Raw genomic sequence first — 20009 nt, 5'->3', positions numbered from 1 at the left:
ACGGCTTGTTTTGGGTGAACAGCTGTGGCAGCAGGTAAAGACTCTGGGATGGGGCAGGAGCTGAGGCGGGGCACCTCCTGAGCAGCTGGGGGCTTGGCCAGGTCGTCTGAGCGGAGGCGAGCCCCGTGTCTAGCACAAGTGCAGGGCTTTGGAGAAGGAGCTGGAGCTGGAAGAGCTCGGGCTCACCTGTCGGGCCCGTCCTCGCAGGCATGGGCAGGTACTGGGCGACCAGAGGCAAGGAGGTCCATATGCCTGCTGGGGGTGGGGGAGACCGGTCACAAGCAGGGGGCAGGCTGCAGATCATAGGCTTCGGTGAGTGGAGGGAGGCGGAGGGTCACGCCCTGCCTAGGACAGTGGCAGGACCTCTTCCAGGAGGTGGGCTGTGAGGAGGGGCAGGCTGCAGTGACCTGGGGGGAGAGCATGGCAGGCCCGGTGACCCGAGAGAACAGGGACCCATGCAGAAAAGCAGTTGGCAGGGCGCTGAGGAAGCCCCTGGGTCAGGCATAGTGAAGGAGGGGCCAGGGAGGTCCTCTGTGTGGGGAGAGGTGGCCTCCGGGCTCCTGGGGGCTGTGGGGAAGCCTGTGGGTGTGGTTCCGAGTGCGGAGCTCACGTGCTGGAGGACTTCCTGGTCCCCTGGATAAGACGCCGGCTCCTTTGTGGGGGCGACATCGGATGGCTACGTCACGGCAGGATACGCAGGGGCCCTGGCCCCAGGGGCGTGGTGTGCATGGCAGCACAGAGGCGGGGAGGCTGGTGGGTTTGAGCTCCTGCTGCATGCATGCGGGGCAGGTAGGACTGGCGAGGTGACAAATCCGCACACACTTACGTTGGTACGATCACTACCAGACCTGCAGCCCATCTGGAAGATGCCAGGGGCCCCACGCAGGTCCCCTGAGAGCCAGGCCTCGTGGGGCCACCCCTGCCCTGCCTCCTCCCCAGTGCTGTCCCTGCTGGGGTGCCCTCTGCAAGCTGTGCTTCCAGGTACCCATGTCTTCAGCCTGCGGCTCCATCGTGAGGGGGGATCCAGACCCACAACCCGACAGTGTGGCCAGCTCCCTTCGCTTGTCTGATGGCAAAGCATAAATTGTCTGTGGTGTTTGCTCCTCCTGGTTTGTCCACCAGGTGACCCATACACGTACACTGAACCCTCTAACTCTGTGCGTCTGCTTGCTGCCAACATTTTCCTCTTCTGATTCCGTAGATCGCCCTTCTCATCAGTATTTCCCAGGTAACATAATGAATGTCACTGTGCATTGCTCTGCTTTTTTAAAAAATGAGGACTTCATGTTTTAGAGCAGTGTTCAGCCCACAGCAGAGCTGAGGGGAAGTACAGAGGGCACCCCCTCAACCTCCCCTGGTCCCTCTGCCCCCAGAGTGGTGCGTGTGTTATATTGGGTAAGGCTGCTCTCACACGTCGTTACCACCCAGACGGCTCTATGTTCATAGCTTTGCACAAACGTGTGAATGCATGGATCCACCATTCCAGGGTCGTACGGCTTGTTTTCACGGCCCCAAACCCGTGGTCTACTCGTTCATCCCTCCTCCCCCCACCCCTGCAACCACGGACCCGTCACCGCCTCCATGGTTCTGCCTTCGCCAGAGAGCCCTGTCGCTGGAATCACGCAGGACGCAGCCCTCTCAGGCTGGCTTCTGTCACTCGGCGATCCGCACTCACGGTCCCTCCGTGTCTTCTCATGGCGTGATGGCTCGTTTCCTCTTAGCGCTGAACACTCCCCCATTGACTGGATGGACAGTTCCCGTATCCATCCACCCGCTGAAGAGCAGTTATGCACGAAGGGTCCCAAGGGTTGGCAGTTACGCATAAAGCTGCCGCAAACATTATGTGCAGGGTTTTGTGTGGACGTGTGCGCTCATCTCCTTTGGGGAAACATCAGGGAGCGTGATTGCTGGGTTGTATGGGAAGAGCACGTTCCGTTTTGTGAGAGACCACCGAATTGCCTTCCAGGGTGGCTGCCCCGTCTGCTTCCCCAGCAGCCGTGAATGAGCGCTCCAGTCGCTCCATGTCCTCCCCAGTGCTCGCCGGTGTCCGTGTTCTAGATTGTGGTCGTTCTCGTAGGTGTGCAGCCGAGTTCATCTCCCCGAGGACCTGGGACGTGGAGCCGCTTTACTTGTTGGCCATCTGTATGTCTCTCTGTTCAGGTCTTTTGTCCATTTTTAAAAGATTGTTTGTGTTTTAGTGTTGAGTTTTGAGAGTTCTTTATATATCATAGATAACGGTTCTTTATCAGATGTGTCTTTTGCAAATGTTTCCTCCCAGTCTGTGGCTTGTCTTCTCACTCTCCAGACATGGTCTTTCACAGAACAGAAGTTTTACATTTTACAAAGTCCAGCTTATCAGTTTTCTTTCTTGGATTGTACCTTTGGTGCTGTATCTAAAAGTCATCCTCCTATGCAGGGTCCCCTAGGATTTCTCCTGTGGTGTCTTCTAGAAGTTTTACAGTTTTGCATTCAACGTTTAGTCTGTGATCCATTGTGAGTTAATTGTGAAGAGTGTAAGGTCTGTGTTAGATTCACTTTTTGTGTGTGGACGTCCTGTTGTTCCAGCCCTATTTGTTGAAGAGACGATCTTTGCTCCATGGATCACCTCGCTCCTTTGACAAGGATCCGTTAACTGTGTTTGTGTGGCTCTATTTCTGGGCTCTCTGTTCTCTTCCATTGATCTATTCGTTTCTTCTCTAAGGATATTTTGTTTATATAATAATGAAAGTAAAATACAAATCGTGAGGTTTATTCTCTAAAGGTACTGGATTAAGTTGTTGAATTTCAGATTATTTTCCTTCAAATGATACAAGAATTTTTTATTTCAGTTACTTTTGTTAAATAATCAAATCATCATTTGGTATTTTTTCTATGGCTATAAAATTAACGTAGACTTCAGCAAGTTGCTTGATTTATAGTAAAGTATCAACACAACCTCCATTTTAACACCTCTCTTTTTAAAAATTTGCAGGGTATGGCTGTTAAAAATAAAACCCGTAGCAGCCACAAATAATATGTGAAACTTCTCTTAAAACCATTCTGTTTTGAGAATAAAATGGATAAAATCCAGTAATAATTGCTAGTAATTTTAATCAAGTTTACTGCTTGCACTTTTTAATCTATACCTTTTTAGTTTACTCTTAATGATAGAATTTTCAGCAGCACGATAGAAAATATTCAAGTTCTGACACATCTTGAATATAAGTAAGTCATGTTCTTTACATTTCATTCCAGAATATCTTTTTTCACTAAGGGAGGGGGAAGGCGTGAAAGGGTAGGAAGGTGCGCAGCTTCCCTGTCCATGGTGGAGAGAAAGGGGTACGGCCCATGTTACGTTGTTGTGCAACAAAGCATCTACAAACGTACGAACAATAACCACCGTCCACTTAAAAACGAAAACACTGCCAGTTGAATTGTGTCATTTGAAATCAGTTCTTGCATGCGGTCCCTCAGTGTCCAGTCCGGTTTCTTAGGAAGCACACGTCCCTGACTCGGACTTCTGAGTGTGCTTGCTATCACTCCGAGTTCACAACCATCACATTGATGGTCAGTCCGTGAACCACACACCCTGTTTTGGGTGTTGGCGCTCCATCGCGTCCAATCTGGGAGAGCTGGCCCTGTTCAAACTGTTCGCGTCTCCACACAAACTTCCCAACCCACTTGCCTAGCTCTACTAAGCAAAGGGAAGTTGGGATTGTAACTGGAACTGAGTTAAACTTAAATACAAGTCTTTTGATGCTAACTTGAATGGTCTTTTCACTCTTCAGTGCCCCCAAGCTTGGCTTACTTCCTACTGCATTAGGGAAATTATTTGAATATTGCTGTCAAAGAAAGCTTTTCTTTAATTGGCCATTCCTGGAATTCTGTTCGATATGGGATTTTTTTTATGGGGTTTTAATTCTTACTTGTTTATAGTTCAGACCATAAGAAGTGCTTTTCAGAATGAAAGAAAAATGGGTATGTGAAATGCTCTGGAGCGCTTCTGTTTGTTGTTTTGCTTTGTTTTATAACATTTGGTACCAGAGTTGGCATTTGTAGAAGCGGAAAATGTTGGCTTCTGCTCTGCAAGAGACTTCTGGCTTCTGTTCTTAATATGCATGTACCCACATGCCGCTGTGCACAGCCTGATTATTTTCTGCTGTGAGACATTTCCCATGTCCTTTTTTAGAATTTTCATATGTACGAGCAGGTAAACGCAGTGAGCTCTGCAAGTCAGGTGAACTCCATGGAGCCGGGCACCTCCTGTGGCTCAGACTCACCATCATCATCATTGCACGTGTGTTCTTCCTTGTCCCAGACCTCCAGAGAAGCCAGCCTCCTCAGCCTACCAGTTGTTGGCTAATTATCGAGGGTGCCTTCTGTCTGCTTTAGTTTAACTTTTTATCTTGGGATCATGTCAATTCACATGCAGCTAATAACACGAGAACCCACGCTCGCTTTACACAGTGCACTGTTACAATGAGGATGTTGACCTCTGTACAGTCCAGATCCAGAACATTCTAGCGCCACAAGGATCCCTCCTATTGCCCTTTCATAGCCATACCCACATCTTCCCCCAGCCCTGGTGACCACTAACCTGTTCTCCATTTCTACAGTTTTCTCATTTCCACACTGTTACGTATCAGTGGACTATGGGGTTGGGTTTTTTCACTCATTCTAATTCTCTGGAAATCCATCCAGGTTGTTGTGTATATCAATAGTTTGTCCCTTTTTATTGCCACATGGTATTCCTTGGCATGGATGGGACCACATTTTAGTTAATCACTCACCTGTTGAAGGGCATCTGGATTTTTCCCAGTTTTGGGTTATTGTGAATAAAGTTGCTATAAACACTGATGTGTTTATAATTTTAAGTAATCTCTACCCCCAAAATGGGGCTTGAACACACAACCCCAAGATCAAGAGTCACATGCTCCATTGAACCAGCCAGGCACCCCCATGTACCCATTTTTTATGTGAACATGTCTTCATTTCTCTGGGATAAATGCACATGTTTAGTGTTTAAGAAACCACAAGACTGCTCTCTGGGGTGGCTGCACCTGTTACATTCCTGCCAGCGTTTGGGGTGGCCACTGTTTTTTATTGTAGCCGTTCTCACAGGTGTGTGGTGCTATCCCGTGTGGTTTCGAGGTGCATCTCCCTAAGGGCTGATGACATTGAACACCTTCTCACGTGCTCGTTTGCCATCTACAGATATGTCTTCTTTGGTGAAATAACCATATTTTTTGCCCATTTTCTAATTGGATTGTTTTATTGTTTAGTTTTGAGAATTTCTTGTGTCTTCTATTTGTCGGATATGTGGCTTCCAAAGATTTTCTCCCTGTCTGTAGCTCGTCTTTTCATCTTCTCAGTAGGGTCTCAAGCAGAAGTGTTTAGTTTTGATGAGGTCCATTTATCAGTTTTTCCTTTCATAGATGGTGCTTTTGATCTGCAGAAGAGTCTGCAAACTCTTTGCCTATAGATCCTGAGGGTTTTCTCCTATGAATTTCCTAAAGGTGTTATAGTTTTGCGCTTTACCTTGAAGCTCCAGGTCCATTTCAGGTGGATTTCTGTGTAGGGTGTAGACTCGGGTGTCGCACTGCTCCAGCATACTTTGTTGACAGGTCTGTCTGTCCTTCTGCGCTGACCGGCTTTGGCATCATTGTCCGTGATCGGCCAGGTGTGTTGGCGAGAGCCTCTCTAGGTCCTTCCTTCTGCTCAGCTGTGACCTGCTTGTCTGTCCCTCGCTAATTCCACACCATCCCGATGACTAAAGCTGTATAGTAAGTACTTTATGATGGCTGCTTGGAAATCTTCCCCCAGTGACTCTAACATCTCTGGGTGGCATCTCCTGTTTGATGTTTTCATTCAGTTTGGGATCTTCGTGGCTCTCGGTATGATGAATGATTTTTTACTGAAACCTGAACATACTGTGTTACAGGACCCTGAATGTTACTTAAACCTCGTGTCCTAGCTGACTGTCCCTGGCACCTCCTGCTCTCCCTGGTAGGGGTCCAGGTTCCCACCAGGCCACTGCCAATAGCTCGCAGGCTTGCTCCTCTTCCGTGGTCTCCTGGCAGCCCCGGGGGTGCTGAGATGGGCACCTCGGCACCTCAGACAGGCCCCCCGAGTGTCCCCCTGACTCTGCCTTGCAGCTGGGAGGGTGGCGTCTGGCTGGAGTGGGGCCTCTCTCCTCCATCCGTTGCCCCATGTAGCTGGCAGCTCCCTCTCTTGGACCTTTGGCCGAAAGAGCAGTCCTTGTTTTGTTTGTTTTTGTCTGTGCCATTCTCACTGTTGTTCCCAGGCTGCTTCAGCTCCCAGGCTAGGGTAATAATGCAAAAGCAGACGCAGGGCACTCCCTGCCGTGCGCTCCTTGGTCCCCGGGCTGGTCTGCCTTCTTCCCTCCACGCTTCAGAGCCCTTCTGATGTTTGCTTTATGGGTCATAGTTCGGGCTTCTCTGAAGTGCTTTGTGATGGCCTGTCTCACACCAGCTCTGTGCTTTCCTCTCCGCCACCGGAGTCCTGGCCTCAGGGTGCGCCCCAGCTGGCCTGCCCTCCAGCCTCCGATTAGCACCTGTGTACCCGTCGTCCTGCCGAGGGACTCCTCAGAGCACCCATGTGACTCCGAGGGCATGTGCTACTTCTGCACTCGCGACCACATCTTCCCTCCCACTCTGGACCTCAGGAAGTTACTTTTTGTTTAAATTTATTTGACAGAGACAGAGAGAGAGCACAAGTAGGCAGAGCGGCGGGCAGAGGGAGAGGGACAGGGCGGAGCAGGGAGCCCGAGGTGGGGCTCGATCCTAGGACCCTGGGACCATGACCTGAGCCAAAGGCAGACGCTTAACCGACTGAGCCACCCAGGCGCCCCTATTTATTTATTTTTAAAGATTTTATTTATTTGACAGAGAGAGACCCAGCGAGAGAGGGAATACAAGCAGGGGGAGTGGGAGAGGGAGAAGCAGGCTTCCCGCGGAGCAGGGAGCCCGATGCGGGGCTCGATCCCAGGACCCCGGGACCATGACCTGAGCCAAAGGCAGACGCTTAACGACTGAGCCACCCAGGCGCCCCAGGAAGTTCCTTTTTTATTAAAACTTGCCATAATGGGAATATTAAAGCACATGCAAATACAGAATTGCAAATGAACCCCCACATGCCCACCAGCCGGCATGAGCATACCAACCTCGACCCCTGTTTCGCCCAGACAGCATCTGCTTTCTCCCCCACCATACTGTGTTAGTTTATAAGAATAAACCCCAGATGTTATCATTTCATCTTTAAACACTTCAGTATGTCACTAAAATTTAAGTGCTATTTCCACACCTAAAATGACTAATAATTCCTTAATCAGCTATTCAGGTGATATTTATTTTTTAAAAAATATTTATTTGAGAGAGAGAGAGAGAGTGGGTGCAAGTGCAGTGGGAAGGGGCAGAGGAAGAGAGAGAATCTCTGGCAGACTCCCGACTGAGTGCAGAGCCTGACATGGGGCTCCATCTCATGACCCTGAGACCATGACCTGAGCCAAAACCAAGAGTCAGACACTTAATGACTGAGCCACCCAGGGGCCCCTGAATAAAGGATTCTAAGTAGAAACTCATTTAACTTTTTTTTTTTTTTTTCTGTGGGACTCGATCCCAGGACTCCGGGATCATGACCCGAGCCGGAGGCAGTTGCTTAACCAACTGAGCCACCCAGGTGCCCCGAAACTCATTTAACTTTTAGCAACAAATTTGCCACGTATACATTGAGATTCAACATTGTTAATAAATGATTGTCATGAAAACTATATGCATTTTAGATAGATGAGAGAGATTTATAACATATGCATGATTTAGCACGTTTTAGTTACTGTTTTCCTAAAAACACTGGATTTGCCTTTCAGTGACATATAAATTCTGTTTGTATACGAAGCAAATGTGGCTACGACATTTGCAGTCTTCTTTTCCTTGCTTTCAGTGTGATGGGTCCTTTATTACAGATTATGCATTAGTACACAGTCCTGCAGAGTATAGCTACAGTATTCAGGACAAGGAGACCATTAAACTTGTTAATAATTAGATCATTGGAGTAACTGTTCTTTGAGGATTTCCTGTGGTTTCTCCTGTCAACAAAATAAGAAGTTATACATTGCTAAGGAATTAGATCTGATTTGAATAGTCGTATGTTCTTTAGTTGCATCCATACGAGATGCTGTTCGGGATGAAGAAGAGCAGCAAGGTGAAACCCTGGGGTGTTTTTGCTCTGCATCTTCAGTTTATAACCCAGACCAGAGTCCCGAGAGCAGTGATCCAGCGGCAGGTGGGCTGGCATGTGTGTGGCTCCATCATCTTCCGTGATGACCTGGTGCGCCTTCGTCCCGTCCTGTGGGAGAGCTGTCTCTGAGACATCCTTGTCCTCACTGTCCTCTGGGGCCCAGCCCTGCTGCGGGGCCGCCCTCCTCGGAGTGGCACTTGATCGCGGGGTGGCCCCTTTCTACCTGTGCCATCCTTCCTGACAGCGCAGCCCTGGTCGGCCGTCCTGTGGTGTCCTGGGCCGTGCAGATGCTCTGTCCCCGACAGCAGACCTTACCACCCTTGCTTCGTGACTTTCTTCTTGAGTTTGTAGTAATGTTGTACTCGTTCCCTCGGGGCAGGCTGACCTCATCTGCTCATGTGACGGACACGCTGAACATTCTTTTCTTGCTGTCTTTCAGACAGAAACCATCTCCGCCAGTCAAGAAGCCCTCAGAAGTCCTTTGCCATGGACACAGAAGATGAAGAAAACATGAGTAAGACCTGGCCTCTCATGTAGCACCAAGTAGCTAACCCTCCATTAAAACCTTAGTGTTCTTGTCAGTCTTTCTAATGAGACTAATTTGGGGAAAGTGATTTTTTTCCTACAGTATTTCCTACATCATTAACAAGGCATGTTTTAAATTTCTGATGTATTCTCTACAGTGATGTTGGTACTTGCTGTGGGCATTTTCCTAAAGCCGTGTGTCTGGACCGTCTGTCACTCTGGGGCCACCGTGCGTGTACCTGCAGGTGCACACTCACCTCCAGACGCGTTTCCCACAGAGCTGCATGGTTTCATGCGATGTCACAGCCTGGTCTTCTACTGGTGGCCAGATTTTCATCTGTGCAAATCTAAAATACCCTTTGAGATTGATTTAAGTACTTGGTCATTTGGGATGACACTACCTAAATTTTTCCCTGTAAATACGATGGGTTCTCCCTGTGCTTTGAGGGAAGGAGGCTCCCATGAGGCTGCTGATTTTGTTTGCAAGACGTCAGCGAGCCTTTGGGCTGCTGTGGACCCGAGCTCCCTGCTGGGCCTGTTCCGTGTCCCACACGGTTCTTTCTGGGGTGCAGGCTGGTGAGCCTCAGGGGCACACAGCTTCCCTCCCACAGCGGTGTTCTTTGTGAAAAGAAGTTCCCTGAACACCTGTCTTCTATTTTATCTTTAACCCCAGATAGCCATGCATTTGAGTAAGATTTAAAGGCTCCCATCGAAGTTGGGAGCTTTTAGTAGGGAAATTACAGCAAAGCACCATCTTTCTGATATACGTGTATGTGTACATCTCACTTGTCTGTGTTCGGTGGTTCTCAAGGAAGAACATGCAGGTGTAAATGATGAGTGACAGCCTCTTGAGAGTGGTCACGTGACTAGAACAGAGCTCAGTGCACCTCCCTGTGACTTCCTCCAAAACCGAGCAGCGGAGGCCTTGCCCTTGAACTAGTCTGCTGCCGAGCACCCAGTAGCTCACCTGGCAGAGCCCAGCTGCCCCACGGGCCCCGCTGCGGGGGACGCAGTGGGCTGGGCCTTTGTCACACGAACCGCGCGGGAGGTGTTCTCTTGGCGGTCGGGGGCGTGAGAAGGCATGAGCGGTTGCTGTTTCAGCAGCGAGACCACAGCTCCGTGAGCTGTCTTCCTGTAGGCTGCCGTCCCCATCAGAGCCTCCTCGGGGGTCCGTCCCGCTGGCATGGCCACTTTTCCCCGTGCGCTGCCCCCCGTGGGGACTGCGTGAGCACCTGTGTGCCAAGCCTCCTTTTTTGGGGACTGGGGCTGTCGTCCACGGCGGCAGTCACTGGGTTGGGGTGGAAACTGCGGTGTGTAGACCGTGTGGTAACTTGCCAAGATAAAGGAATCTTCTGAGTGATGGTGCGGGAGGGATGAATGCGGTTCCGGAGCTGGAAGTGGCGGGAAGTCCTAGATGTCCTGCCATTTCAGAGGCAGCGGAAGATCTTATCACGGCCGCGTTCACGTTTGTGGAATAAAGCAGCACGTGTGTGTCTAAGAGCTGTGACAGTGGGGCCTCTTTCCCTAATTCTAATACTGATTTCCTCTGCGTAGTAGCACGTCTAATTAGACGGAAGCTGAGCAGGATCTGAGCGCTCCTGGAGCAGAGATAACAACCCGGGATTTGTGTAAAGTGTACTGTAGGACGCGTGTTTCTCTTACAGTCTCAAGCTTATCTGTCACCAGCCCCGGTCATTTTTATTTCCTAAGGGCCGGCCTTTGTGTCAGAGGGTGTGTGTGCCCGTGACGTGGCCCGACCCCCATGCCCGTGACCCCCCACGGGCAGCAGCATCAGGATGTAAGTGCTCACGTGGCGTGTGCGACTCTTGCTCACGTGTTAATCTAAATCTGTCTCGCTCTGCCCTTTTTAACCTCTCTTTCTTCTGAGCACCGAAAGGAGTAACCTATTGAGCTTTTGCTGGAGGATGTTATAAATGAAAATTTAGTGTCCATTCCATCAGCTTTGTCAACTGGGAGAAGTGGTGTGTGTGTTGGGAGCCCCGGGGAGTATTTGCCGTCGGCAGAGAGCCGTCTCTCGTCCCCTCATCTCTGCCTTGGCACGGAGGCCGTTTCCCAGGGGTTAGTCTTTACACCTCAGCCCTGGAAGCTCGAGGACTTGAACTTCGGGGATTGGTAGCCGTCAGCACAGACTTTCTGTCCCAGTTGCCTCCCGTGTCCACAGAGCTGTTTGCTCAGGATCACGAGAGTCTACACGTAGATGACTAGCAGAAGGACCCTAGGGCCCCCACGTCTGGGGCCACTTACACCTGCAGAAGCTGCTGTGGTTACTTACCGTAGCTCTCTGATGGCTCGTGGCAGGTCCCACAGACAGTGCCTCAGAGCCCCGCGCTTAGCACTCCTGCGCTTCATGCGGCAGGCGGCCTGTGAAAATCAACCAGGAAAGCAAGGCGTTTTTTTCTCTTTTTTTAAAAAGCTTGATAAACTTACAGGGAAGAATGAATACTTTTTTATTCCCCTTCTTGAAACCAAAATCATACTTATTTTGCCATGAACTTTTAGAGTTTTAAAATTATCCTTATTAATTGTAAATAGAACTACCTTTAAAAGGTGGGATAACCAAATTATTCTGTAAATCCATCAAATATTTGTTTTAAAAAAAGATAAAAATCGCTGGCTTTACTTACAAAGTTAGGAAGCTGTAGGCTGTTTGCAGCTTTAATTTTATGTCTTTTTTTTTTTACATATTTTTCCCTATCACGGAATTTTGTAAGGGTTAGGAGGTAAATCAGTCCCCGTGTAGCATGGAACCAGGGTAAGCATGTACTAGAAGTGAAGCTGCATCCTTCAGAAATCTCCACTAGTCTGGAGCACTTCCCAGCATTTACGAGGCGTTCTCTGAGATCGATTCATGCACTAGGTCAAGTAACCGCACACATTGATCTGAAAGCTGATTAGCTTGTGAATGCCTGTTTTAAACCCTGTTTCCTCTTCTGGACGAGGCTGCTGTCCAGAGCCCGGGAGCCCGAGAGCAGGGACATCGGAGAGGAGGGGCAATGTGTCAGCACTGACAGGAGAATTTTCAGGAGCAGTTCAGCATCCCACATTTTGATAAGCTTGGATAGAGCATCTCTAGATGCCTCAGAATGTTCTTGTAGGAAGGAAGCAGAAATAAGTTAGATTAAGCTTTTAATGCACGAGCGGTTGGTGACGCTAACTAGGAGTGGCGTCTGGGGGTTGGTTCCTGGGTGGAGTGGTAGCTTTCTGCACACACAACGAGGAACAGAGGGTGTAAGCACACATCACTTAACCAGTTACAAAGAGATAAAGGGATCTATAAATTTTGCATTTACAAGATCCTGCAACGAAGGCGTTGTAAGTTACTCTTTCTGGGCACCACAGGTTCGAGCAGCACAGATGTTAAGGAAAGCTGCAGCCTGGACAGCGTGCCCCCCAAGGACGGCAGCGCCCCCGGGCCTGGCGAGGGCGCCCCCCTCTCCAACGGGGGTGGCGGTGGCGCCAGCCGGAAGCGGCCCCTGGAGGAGGGCAGCAACGGCCACGCCAAGTTCCGCCTGAAGAAGAGGCGGCGGCCGCCCGGGCCCGCGCTGCCCAAGAACGCCCTGATGCAGCTGAACGAGATCAAGCCTGGCCTGCAGTATGCGCTGCTCTCGCAGACCGGGCCGGTGCACGCGCCCCTGTTCGTCATGTCCGTTGAAGTAAACGGGCAGGTGTTTGAGGGCTCTGGCCCCACCAAGAAGAAGGCCAAGCTGCACGCTGCCGAGAAGGCCCTGCGGTCTTTCGTGCAGTTCCCCAACGCCTCCGAGGCGCACCTGGCCATGGGGAGGACCCTGTCCGCCAACACGGACTTCACGTCCGACCAGGCCGACTTCCCCGACACGCTCTTCAACGGCTTCGAGACCCCAGACAGGTCGGAAATACCCTTCTACCTGGGCTCCAACGGGGACGACTCCTTCAGCTCCAGCGGGGACCTCAGCTTGGCGGCGTCCCCGGCGCCCGCGAGCCTGGCACAGCCTCCTCTCCCCGGCCCTCCGCCGTTCCCACCACCGAGCGGGAAGAACCCCGTGATGATCCTGAATGAGCTGCGGCCGGGGCTCAAGTACGACTTCCTGTCCGAGAGCGGGGAGAGCCACGCCAAGAGCTTCGTCATGTCTGTGGTGGTGGACGGCCAGTTCTTCGAGGGCTCAGGCAGGAACAAAAAGCTCGCCAAGGCCCGGGCTGCGCAGTCCGCACTGGCAGCCATTTTTAATTTGCACCTGGATCAAACACCGTCTCGCCAGCCCATCCCCAGCGAGGGCCTTCAGTTACATTTGCCGCAGGTGAGGAAACGTGCCGCTGCCGGAAACGGTGGCCGTGTCTTGACAGTGCTTTCAGACAGGGCTTCGTTCTCCTGGTCGCTGTTGATGTCCCATCTGAACGTCCCTGGTAAGTCTGGCTCCGGGCGGTCCTGCCCTGCCGGGCGGGTCATGCTGGGCGGCCTGTCCAGGGCCGTCACGTGCGGGCGGGACACATGAAGCCCCGTCCACCAGAGCAGTGCTTTCAGTGGCCTCCAGGCCGAGCCCTGCCCTGTGCCCCACAGCAACCCGTGGCTCCCTTCCCACATAATCCACCCTTGTGGGGACCCACGTCCCGCTGCAGCCTGTGACAGGAGCAGCTCAGCGGCGTTTCCCGCAAAGTCTCGCCAGGGAATCCCAAGCACAGAAGGGAGGCCGGCTGGCCAGTAGCTGAACCCCTAGTGCGGGTACGGGTGGGTGACTTGCAGCTCCAGCAGGGCTGAGGGCTGAGGGGCCAGCCGGGCCGAGGACACCCCACAACAGGCGTGAGCCTCTCGGAGGGGCAGAGGGGCGAGGGGCGGAAGGGGACCTTCAGCGGCACTCAAGGTGCCCTGGAATCTGTACCTGGAATGTCCTTGGTGGGGTCCACGTGGGTCTCCCTGCTGCTCGGCTGGAGGTAGGCGGCCGCTCTTGTTTGGTCTTGGACGGCCCTCCCACATAAGACCAGGGTGAGGATGGGGGATTTCAGGGTGGGCTCATGGCTTATGTCAACGGGGAGATAGTGTGTAGCTGGCATCTCTTTATGTATTGCTTCTCTTCTTGGAAATCCAGGTTTTTAGTGTAAAAATTATCCTTTTAGAGAGAAAATCTGACCACCCTTCTTTATTCCTTTTTGTCAAAATATTACTGATGTTGAAGATAAATCATGTACTGGTTTGATCAGGAAAAATGAAGGGACTAGGTCGCTAGATGGGACAGCTTGTATTTCTCCTAGAAGAATCCAAGTGTCACAGCTTATCTGGTGCCTTTGAACACGAGTAGGGTAACCTCTCCGTGCTGTTGCCTGAGGTGACCAGTACTCCTAGGTTTTAGAAGAAGAAACTTTATTTTATTTTGCCTAAAGCAACCAAATACAGCATCAATATAAAGTAGCGTATTTGAAAATCCTACTGGTAGTTAATGAACCAAATAATCACATCCCATATTAACCTCTTACGCACATTTTTCAGACGAATAGTAGTCCGTTTATCATTTCACACGTCAGTGGTGCTGGTTCCCTGGGACTTTTATTTCCAGGTTTCCTGTTTGCTTCAGTATCTTCCTGCTTGAGTTCACACTGGTGTCTGGTGCCCCTGCCTGCCCTTGACCTCAGCAGAGTCGTGTGTGAGACGATTGGAATCCCATCAAATGTGGGAACCCCCGGTGCCTGGGCTTTGCAGGGTGGAGGGGTCACACCATGGCGGGGAGGCATGCGGGGGTCCCGGCCTGGGCCTGTACTTCCGTGGCAGCTGAGACCAGAGCCCTGCTGGGGGCCACGTGGGCCTCACTGGGAGGGGCTTCCGGGAATCTGGTCTAAAGGAGAGGGGTAGACGGGCAGGGGTCATCTCAGCCCTGCCCCAGGCCGCTTGCCCGAGTTCTGCGAGCGCCCGGTGCTGGTGTGGAGCTGCGTGTCCCGTGTCTGCTCCCTGTGCCCCCACTGTGGTGTCTCTGGAGCCCCGCGGGAGCTCAGGGTATGACCACACTTTCCTTGGAGGACCTGGGGTGGCCTGCGCAGAATCAGCCCTGGCAGCTTGATTTCTGGAATCTTTGCATTGGAAGTTTCCAGTGTGCCTTCTGGAGTGGTGAGCATCCTCACCGTTGGCCTGGAGTAGCCCTTGAGTCCCTGGTCTTGGAACTTCTTGCCTTCATCGTGTTCATAGGGCGTTCCAGGGTTTAAACCCGGACGTCGTGGCCACGTGACGTGTGCAGAGCCCTCTGTCAGTGGTGGATTCTGTGAGAGCTGCAGAATCGGGCCGTCAGCTCCTGGGCACTGTTGCAGGGAAGGGGTGCTGCCTGGGGCTGTGGGGGCATGGGTATGACTCTCGTTGCATCTGCGCCCAACATGTAGAGAGAGAGTTGCTTCTTTACCCGGAGGAAGGAGGCTGTACTCTCTGTGAGGGGTCGGAGGGACTGTCTCGGTGCCGAAAATGCCTGCCTCTGACCAGTGAGGGTCCACGTAAGGGCCTGACCTCCATCTGAGTGTCTCTGAGCTCTGGGGTTTGGAGATAGGCCCAACCTTCCATGAAACGGAAGTTTTTCTTTTCTGTGGCTTATCCTTAATCTCTCTTAGGATTTTTTCTCTTACGTAAATTGGAACACGTGGTCCTTCATCTTTGATCCCCTCCCCACCGTGTCGCCTGCACCTGCACGTGTGGCACCGATGCTCTGTTCTGGGTGCAGGGGGCCTGCCACCCCACGTCTTCTGTCCACGCTCCCCGCCCCCCGCTGGAGCGCAGTCTTCTGGGGCTCCTTGGTACTTACTGGGGCAACGGCAGGAGGAAGAAATCCTGGTGACATTTGTTCAAAATAAGTCATCATTTAGGATGAGGGACGTTTCTGTCCATTTGGGGAGTGTTTTATTACGGGCCAAACTGGGGACACTCGATGTAGCTGTTTGATCGTCAGGCGTGAGATTGGGAGGACACAGCTCTTCACACACACCCCCTGTCAGGCATCATTTCCCAGAAACACTAGAATCCAAGGTAAATTATAAGCTGTGAAAACAAGATTGGACAGATGCCTTTGCTCCTGGGAAGGGCTCCCCCCAGTGCAGGCTGTCTGGTCTGGCCATGTGCCAGCCACACTTAAGCCCGTCCCCAGAGAGCGTGGCCGTCAGTGCCGTCTGGCGTGGGCTAGGTCTACGGCAGGTGCCCTCGCAGGCTCTCGTGGGCGTTGCTTCCCGGGCCGTGGCTGAGCGCAGCCGTGTGGCTCTTCACCAGGTCGTTCTCCCCCTGCCCCTTCTCTTGCCCTGATGTTGTGGGGCACACTCGAGGGCGTGTTCCCCGGCCCGGCCAGTCCCTGAGTGGACGGCCACCCCTCCTGTGGTCAGAAAAGGAGCGCTTTCACTTCTTCAAAAGCCCTGTTGCTCCAGGGCTCCTTGGAGGCTGGGTGAGCCAGGTGCAGAGCTGGGTGCAGAGTCGTGGAGGGTGTGAGGCAGGTGGCCCAGAGAAACCGCTCTGGCTGGTCTCTGCCTCAGCGTCCTCATCCAGGGGCAGGGCTGGGCTATTGGGAGGACCAGAGGGGTGGCGTGGGCTCTGGACTGTCCCTCTCCGTGAGACACTCGAAGGACTCCAGCCAGAGCCTCCAGTGCTCCTGGGGCCTCTGTTTCCAAGGAATGTTTTGGAGGGGAAAAAGCATGCACACACACGCGCGCGCCCGTTTGCCAGTTTAGCCTGTGTGGTTTTCCAGAAGAGAAGCCATCTGTAAGGCCACTGTCAAGGGACGGCCTTGTTGGTGTGCACGGGGCGGGTGCAGGCCGCACCCCTGACTCCCTGCTGTGGTCCTCAGGTGTTAGCCGATGCCGTGGCCCGCCTGGTGCTGGATAAGTTTGGCGATCTGACGGACAACTTCTCCTCTCCTCACGCACGCAGGAAAGTTCTTGCCGGCATCGTCATGACAACAGGTAAAACGCTGGTGTTGCATGTCAGCCTGCCTTGCTTCCTGCCTAACAGAGAGGGGACGTGCTCTCAGGCTGGGACCACCTCTATGACACTGAGGGGGCCGTTTTCCTAATCCTTCAGAATCCCTGTCATGTGCAAATGTAGGAACTGCACTCACATTTTCCCCTACATGTTCGTTTCTTTAACCTAGGTTTTCTTATTTGGAGAAAGCATACTGTATTAATATCTGATTCCTGTAATCACATGTGAGTGGTTTTGATCGACTCTGGAAAAATCCAGCAAAATGGCACCTCCCCCTTCCTGCTTCATTTGCAAATGGGACGCATTTGGCTTAACCAGTGGGGACGCTACCAGCTAGTTTCTGTGGGACTTTTATGTGGGAGACAGGCAGCTCTAGCAAGAGCAGAAAATGCACAGGTAAAAAGCACACTTCAGGATGGCAGAAGGAGCCCTTTAAATTTACACAGAAATTCCCACCAACGCGAGGAACCCCCCTGAGTCCTTTCCCGCACCCCAGGGGTGAGGATGCTGAGCAGCATCTGCCCGTGGACCACTCCCAGGAACAGGAGACCACAGCGGTGGCCCAGGCCTGGATCCCTGCTCCTGTGGGGCCTTCTGCCCTGGGACAAGCACTCGGCCCCCCGCTGGCTGTCTGAGCCTGGACCTCCACGTGCAGAAAGCCCCCTAGGGCCGGAGAGCGAGCGAGCGAGCTGGGAACGCTTTATGTGTCTACACCTGCCAGCCAGGGAGAAAACCCCCGTCCTCCATGTGGGCGAACGCACTGTCCTTTTCTCGCGAGGCAGCTCTCTGTCCCATCGTGGGCAGGACATGATTTCATGCTCCTCCGCGTTGGCCCACCCCTTGACGGCCGAGGAAACCTGAGTGCTGTTTTAATTACGGCTTTTTCTTGCGCGATGTCTTTACTTCGGCGCAGCAGAGGGTACGCCTGTGGTAGGAGGAAGTGCTCTGGACGTCACCCGGGGTTCGGGGTGATTCTGGTGGTGATGCCTGTGTTCTCCCCGCCCCTCTCTTTGCTGCTTTTTTCACATGACGGAAGGCGAACGCTTCAGCCCCTGGAGTGACGCGTCCCCTGGGTGAGGCTCTGTGCCTCCAGCCGCGGCAGGCGTGAGCGGCTGCCGGGTCCGCCCAGGCCGGCCAGAGGGGGCACACCAGCTCCCGGGGCGTGTTGCACCCTGCTGTGCATCTCACTTGCGACCTTTAGCTCGGGGCCACGGTGTACCCCAGCAGGTACAGCCCCTGGCACGGGGCCCCGACGTCGGATGGCCGGGTTCGGCTGGTTGAATGACCTTGGGCAGGCCGTTTGACCCCTGAGGCTCGTCATCTGCTACATGGAGACTGGTATACGTGCCCCTCAGAGCACGTCGTGGGAACGAAGTGGAAACCCTTACCTAACAGGCCTGGCGCTGCGCCTGCCGCTCGGGGCGCACACGGTCCGTGGAGCTGCCGGCGAGTGAGGTTTGCTCTCGGGCCGTGTGCACGTCTTGCCCCGGGTCTGGAGTACGTGGTCTGTCAGCACATGTCCGCCAGACTGGCGGTGCGTCCAGTGCCGTTACCAACACACCGTGGGTCACCTCCTCTCTGCCCCTCTTGTCCCTCGGGTGGCGGTACGCCCTTCCTCGTAGCCTCGCTGGTGCTTTGATAGACCATTTAGTCTGCCTCTGCCTGGTGCTCCCTCCCCGTGTCTGCTGGGAAACGTTCAAGAAAAGACTTGGTTGCATCCAGAGGAAATACCTTCCTTAGGTTTGAATCTGTAGACGAAAGAGCGAGGGAGTTTCACTTCCCAGGAACATTGCTCCGTGAGTCCTCAGGGGGAGGCCATTTGCAGAGGCTGAGTCTGCCCAGGTACAAATTGGGGGCAGGGGTGCATATCACACCCCAAAAGTGAAGTCACTGAGAACTCACGGCAGACCCCGGGAGCACAGCGAGCCACGAGGAGTAATTTCTCGTTTGTTTTCCAGGCACAGATGTGAAAGACGCCAAGGTGATCAGTATTTCCACGGGGACAAAGTGCATCAATGGCGAGTACATGAGTGACCGTGGCCTTGCATTAAATGACTGCCATGCAGAAATTATAGCTCGGAGATCCTTGCTTAGATTTCTTTATACACAACTTGAGCTTTACTTAAAGTAAGTTTAGTAAGTAAATAACTAAAGGAAGCAGTTTCTAAATAACATTCCCTCCTGTCAGAATGTATTGCAAAACCTTCATTGTTTCTGTAATCTCTGAAAAATTCTTAAAATAGTAACTTTATTGGCAATGATGAGGTTGGGTCCTGTTTTCCCATGATGCTCAAGCTACAAAATCCAGTCGGGTGAATACTACACACGCATGCACACGTGTGGTGGCTCATGTGGCCGTCGATCTGAGGTCTGTGCTCAGGCCCGTGTGCTTCTGGTCTGCGTGGCATGAACCTGAGCAGAACCGAGCCGCCTGGGGACCGGGCCATTCATTCTAGTCACCTGTCTGAGCTGATTTTCTTTACCAAGCCATTTCTTACGTGTCGCCTGTCTGTGTCGAAGTCCTAAACGAGAAGAAGGGAAGGTCACTCACGTTCCGATGACTTGTTCTTTATTGAGTGAACTCAGTCATTAACTGTGTTAATTATCATCAACACGTCAACATCCCAGTTCAAGCTCATCTGTACTTTGTTGAAAGTAGTGGCCTCTGAAAGTCATTGTAAATTACGACAAAGTTTTGACTGTATACAGCTTGAAAGATCATTTTTGCAACCCTTTTCCTTCTAGTAACAAAGACGATCAAAAACGGTCCATCTTTCAGAAGTCTGAGCGGGGAGGGTTTAAGCTGAAGGAGAGTGTTCAGTTCCATCTGTACATCAGCACGTCTCCCTGTGGGGACGCCAGGATCTTCTCACCGCACGAGCCGATCCTGGAAGGTATGGGACTCAGCCGGCAGTGTCTCAAGCAGACTCGGGGTTACGTAGTGACAGACCGAAGAGTAAACCTACGTGAATATCCTTTTCTTCTTTTTCTTGAAAATTTCAGCTTTGAAAGTGGATCTGATAGGAATATATAGAAGCATGAGGTTTTTCTTTTCAATGAATAATTTGATGAGGAGACCTGACTGAACGAGACGTGTTGACTCTGATGCACTAAGGAATTAGAGTAGAAGTAAGGGTATTAACTCAGATACAGTCTGTATCTCTGCATCTGGGCTTTGGACGGGCCATGATTTGATGTGTGTGTACCTGCGGGAGTGGCGGGCATTTCAGAAGCAGGCACGCACTAGTGAGAAGGGGGCCCTGGCGCACCATCACGTGAGGCCCATGCTTCTGCTATACAGTGATTCGTGTGCTCGTCT

At 52.2% G+C, this 20009-nt stretch overlaps 1 protein-coding gene across 13 annotated transcripts in view; it reads left to right on the top strand.

The window, feature by feature from the left end:
* The window catches only part of ADARB1 (adenosine deaminase RNA specific B1), a 144881-nt gene that overhangs the window by 86273 nt on the left and 38599 nt on the right, over positions 1-20009 (top strand). For all 13 annotated transcript variants that reach the window (XR_010407330.1, XR_010407331.1, XM_064577955.1 and 10 more), the window contains 5 exons: positions 8675-8749; positions 12121-13055; positions 16557-16671; positions 18649-18817; positions 19436-19584. Coding sequence is in view for 11 of the 13 variants with exons in the window: in XM_064577955.1 (XP_064434025.1) it covers positions 8675-8749; positions 12121-13055; positions 16557-16671; positions 18649-18817; positions 19436-19584 (1443 nt within the window). In the remaining 2 variants the exon portion in view is untranslated. The remainder of the gene's footprint in view (positions 1-8674; positions 8750-12120; positions 13056-16556; positions 16672-18648; positions 18818-19435; positions 19585-20009) is intronic.

The sequence above is a fragment of the Mirounga angustirostris genome, unplaced genomic scaffold, assembly GCF_029215605.1.
Source record: "Mirounga angustirostris isolate CCGP_5_RB_7025 unplaced genomic scaffold, mMirAng1.0.hap1 SCAF_1, whole genome shotgun sequence".
NCBI lineage: Eukaryota > Metazoa > Chordata > Mammalia > Carnivora > Phocidae > Mirounga > Mirounga angustirostris.
This window is presented reverse-complemented; position numbering and strand designations above follow the sequence as displayed.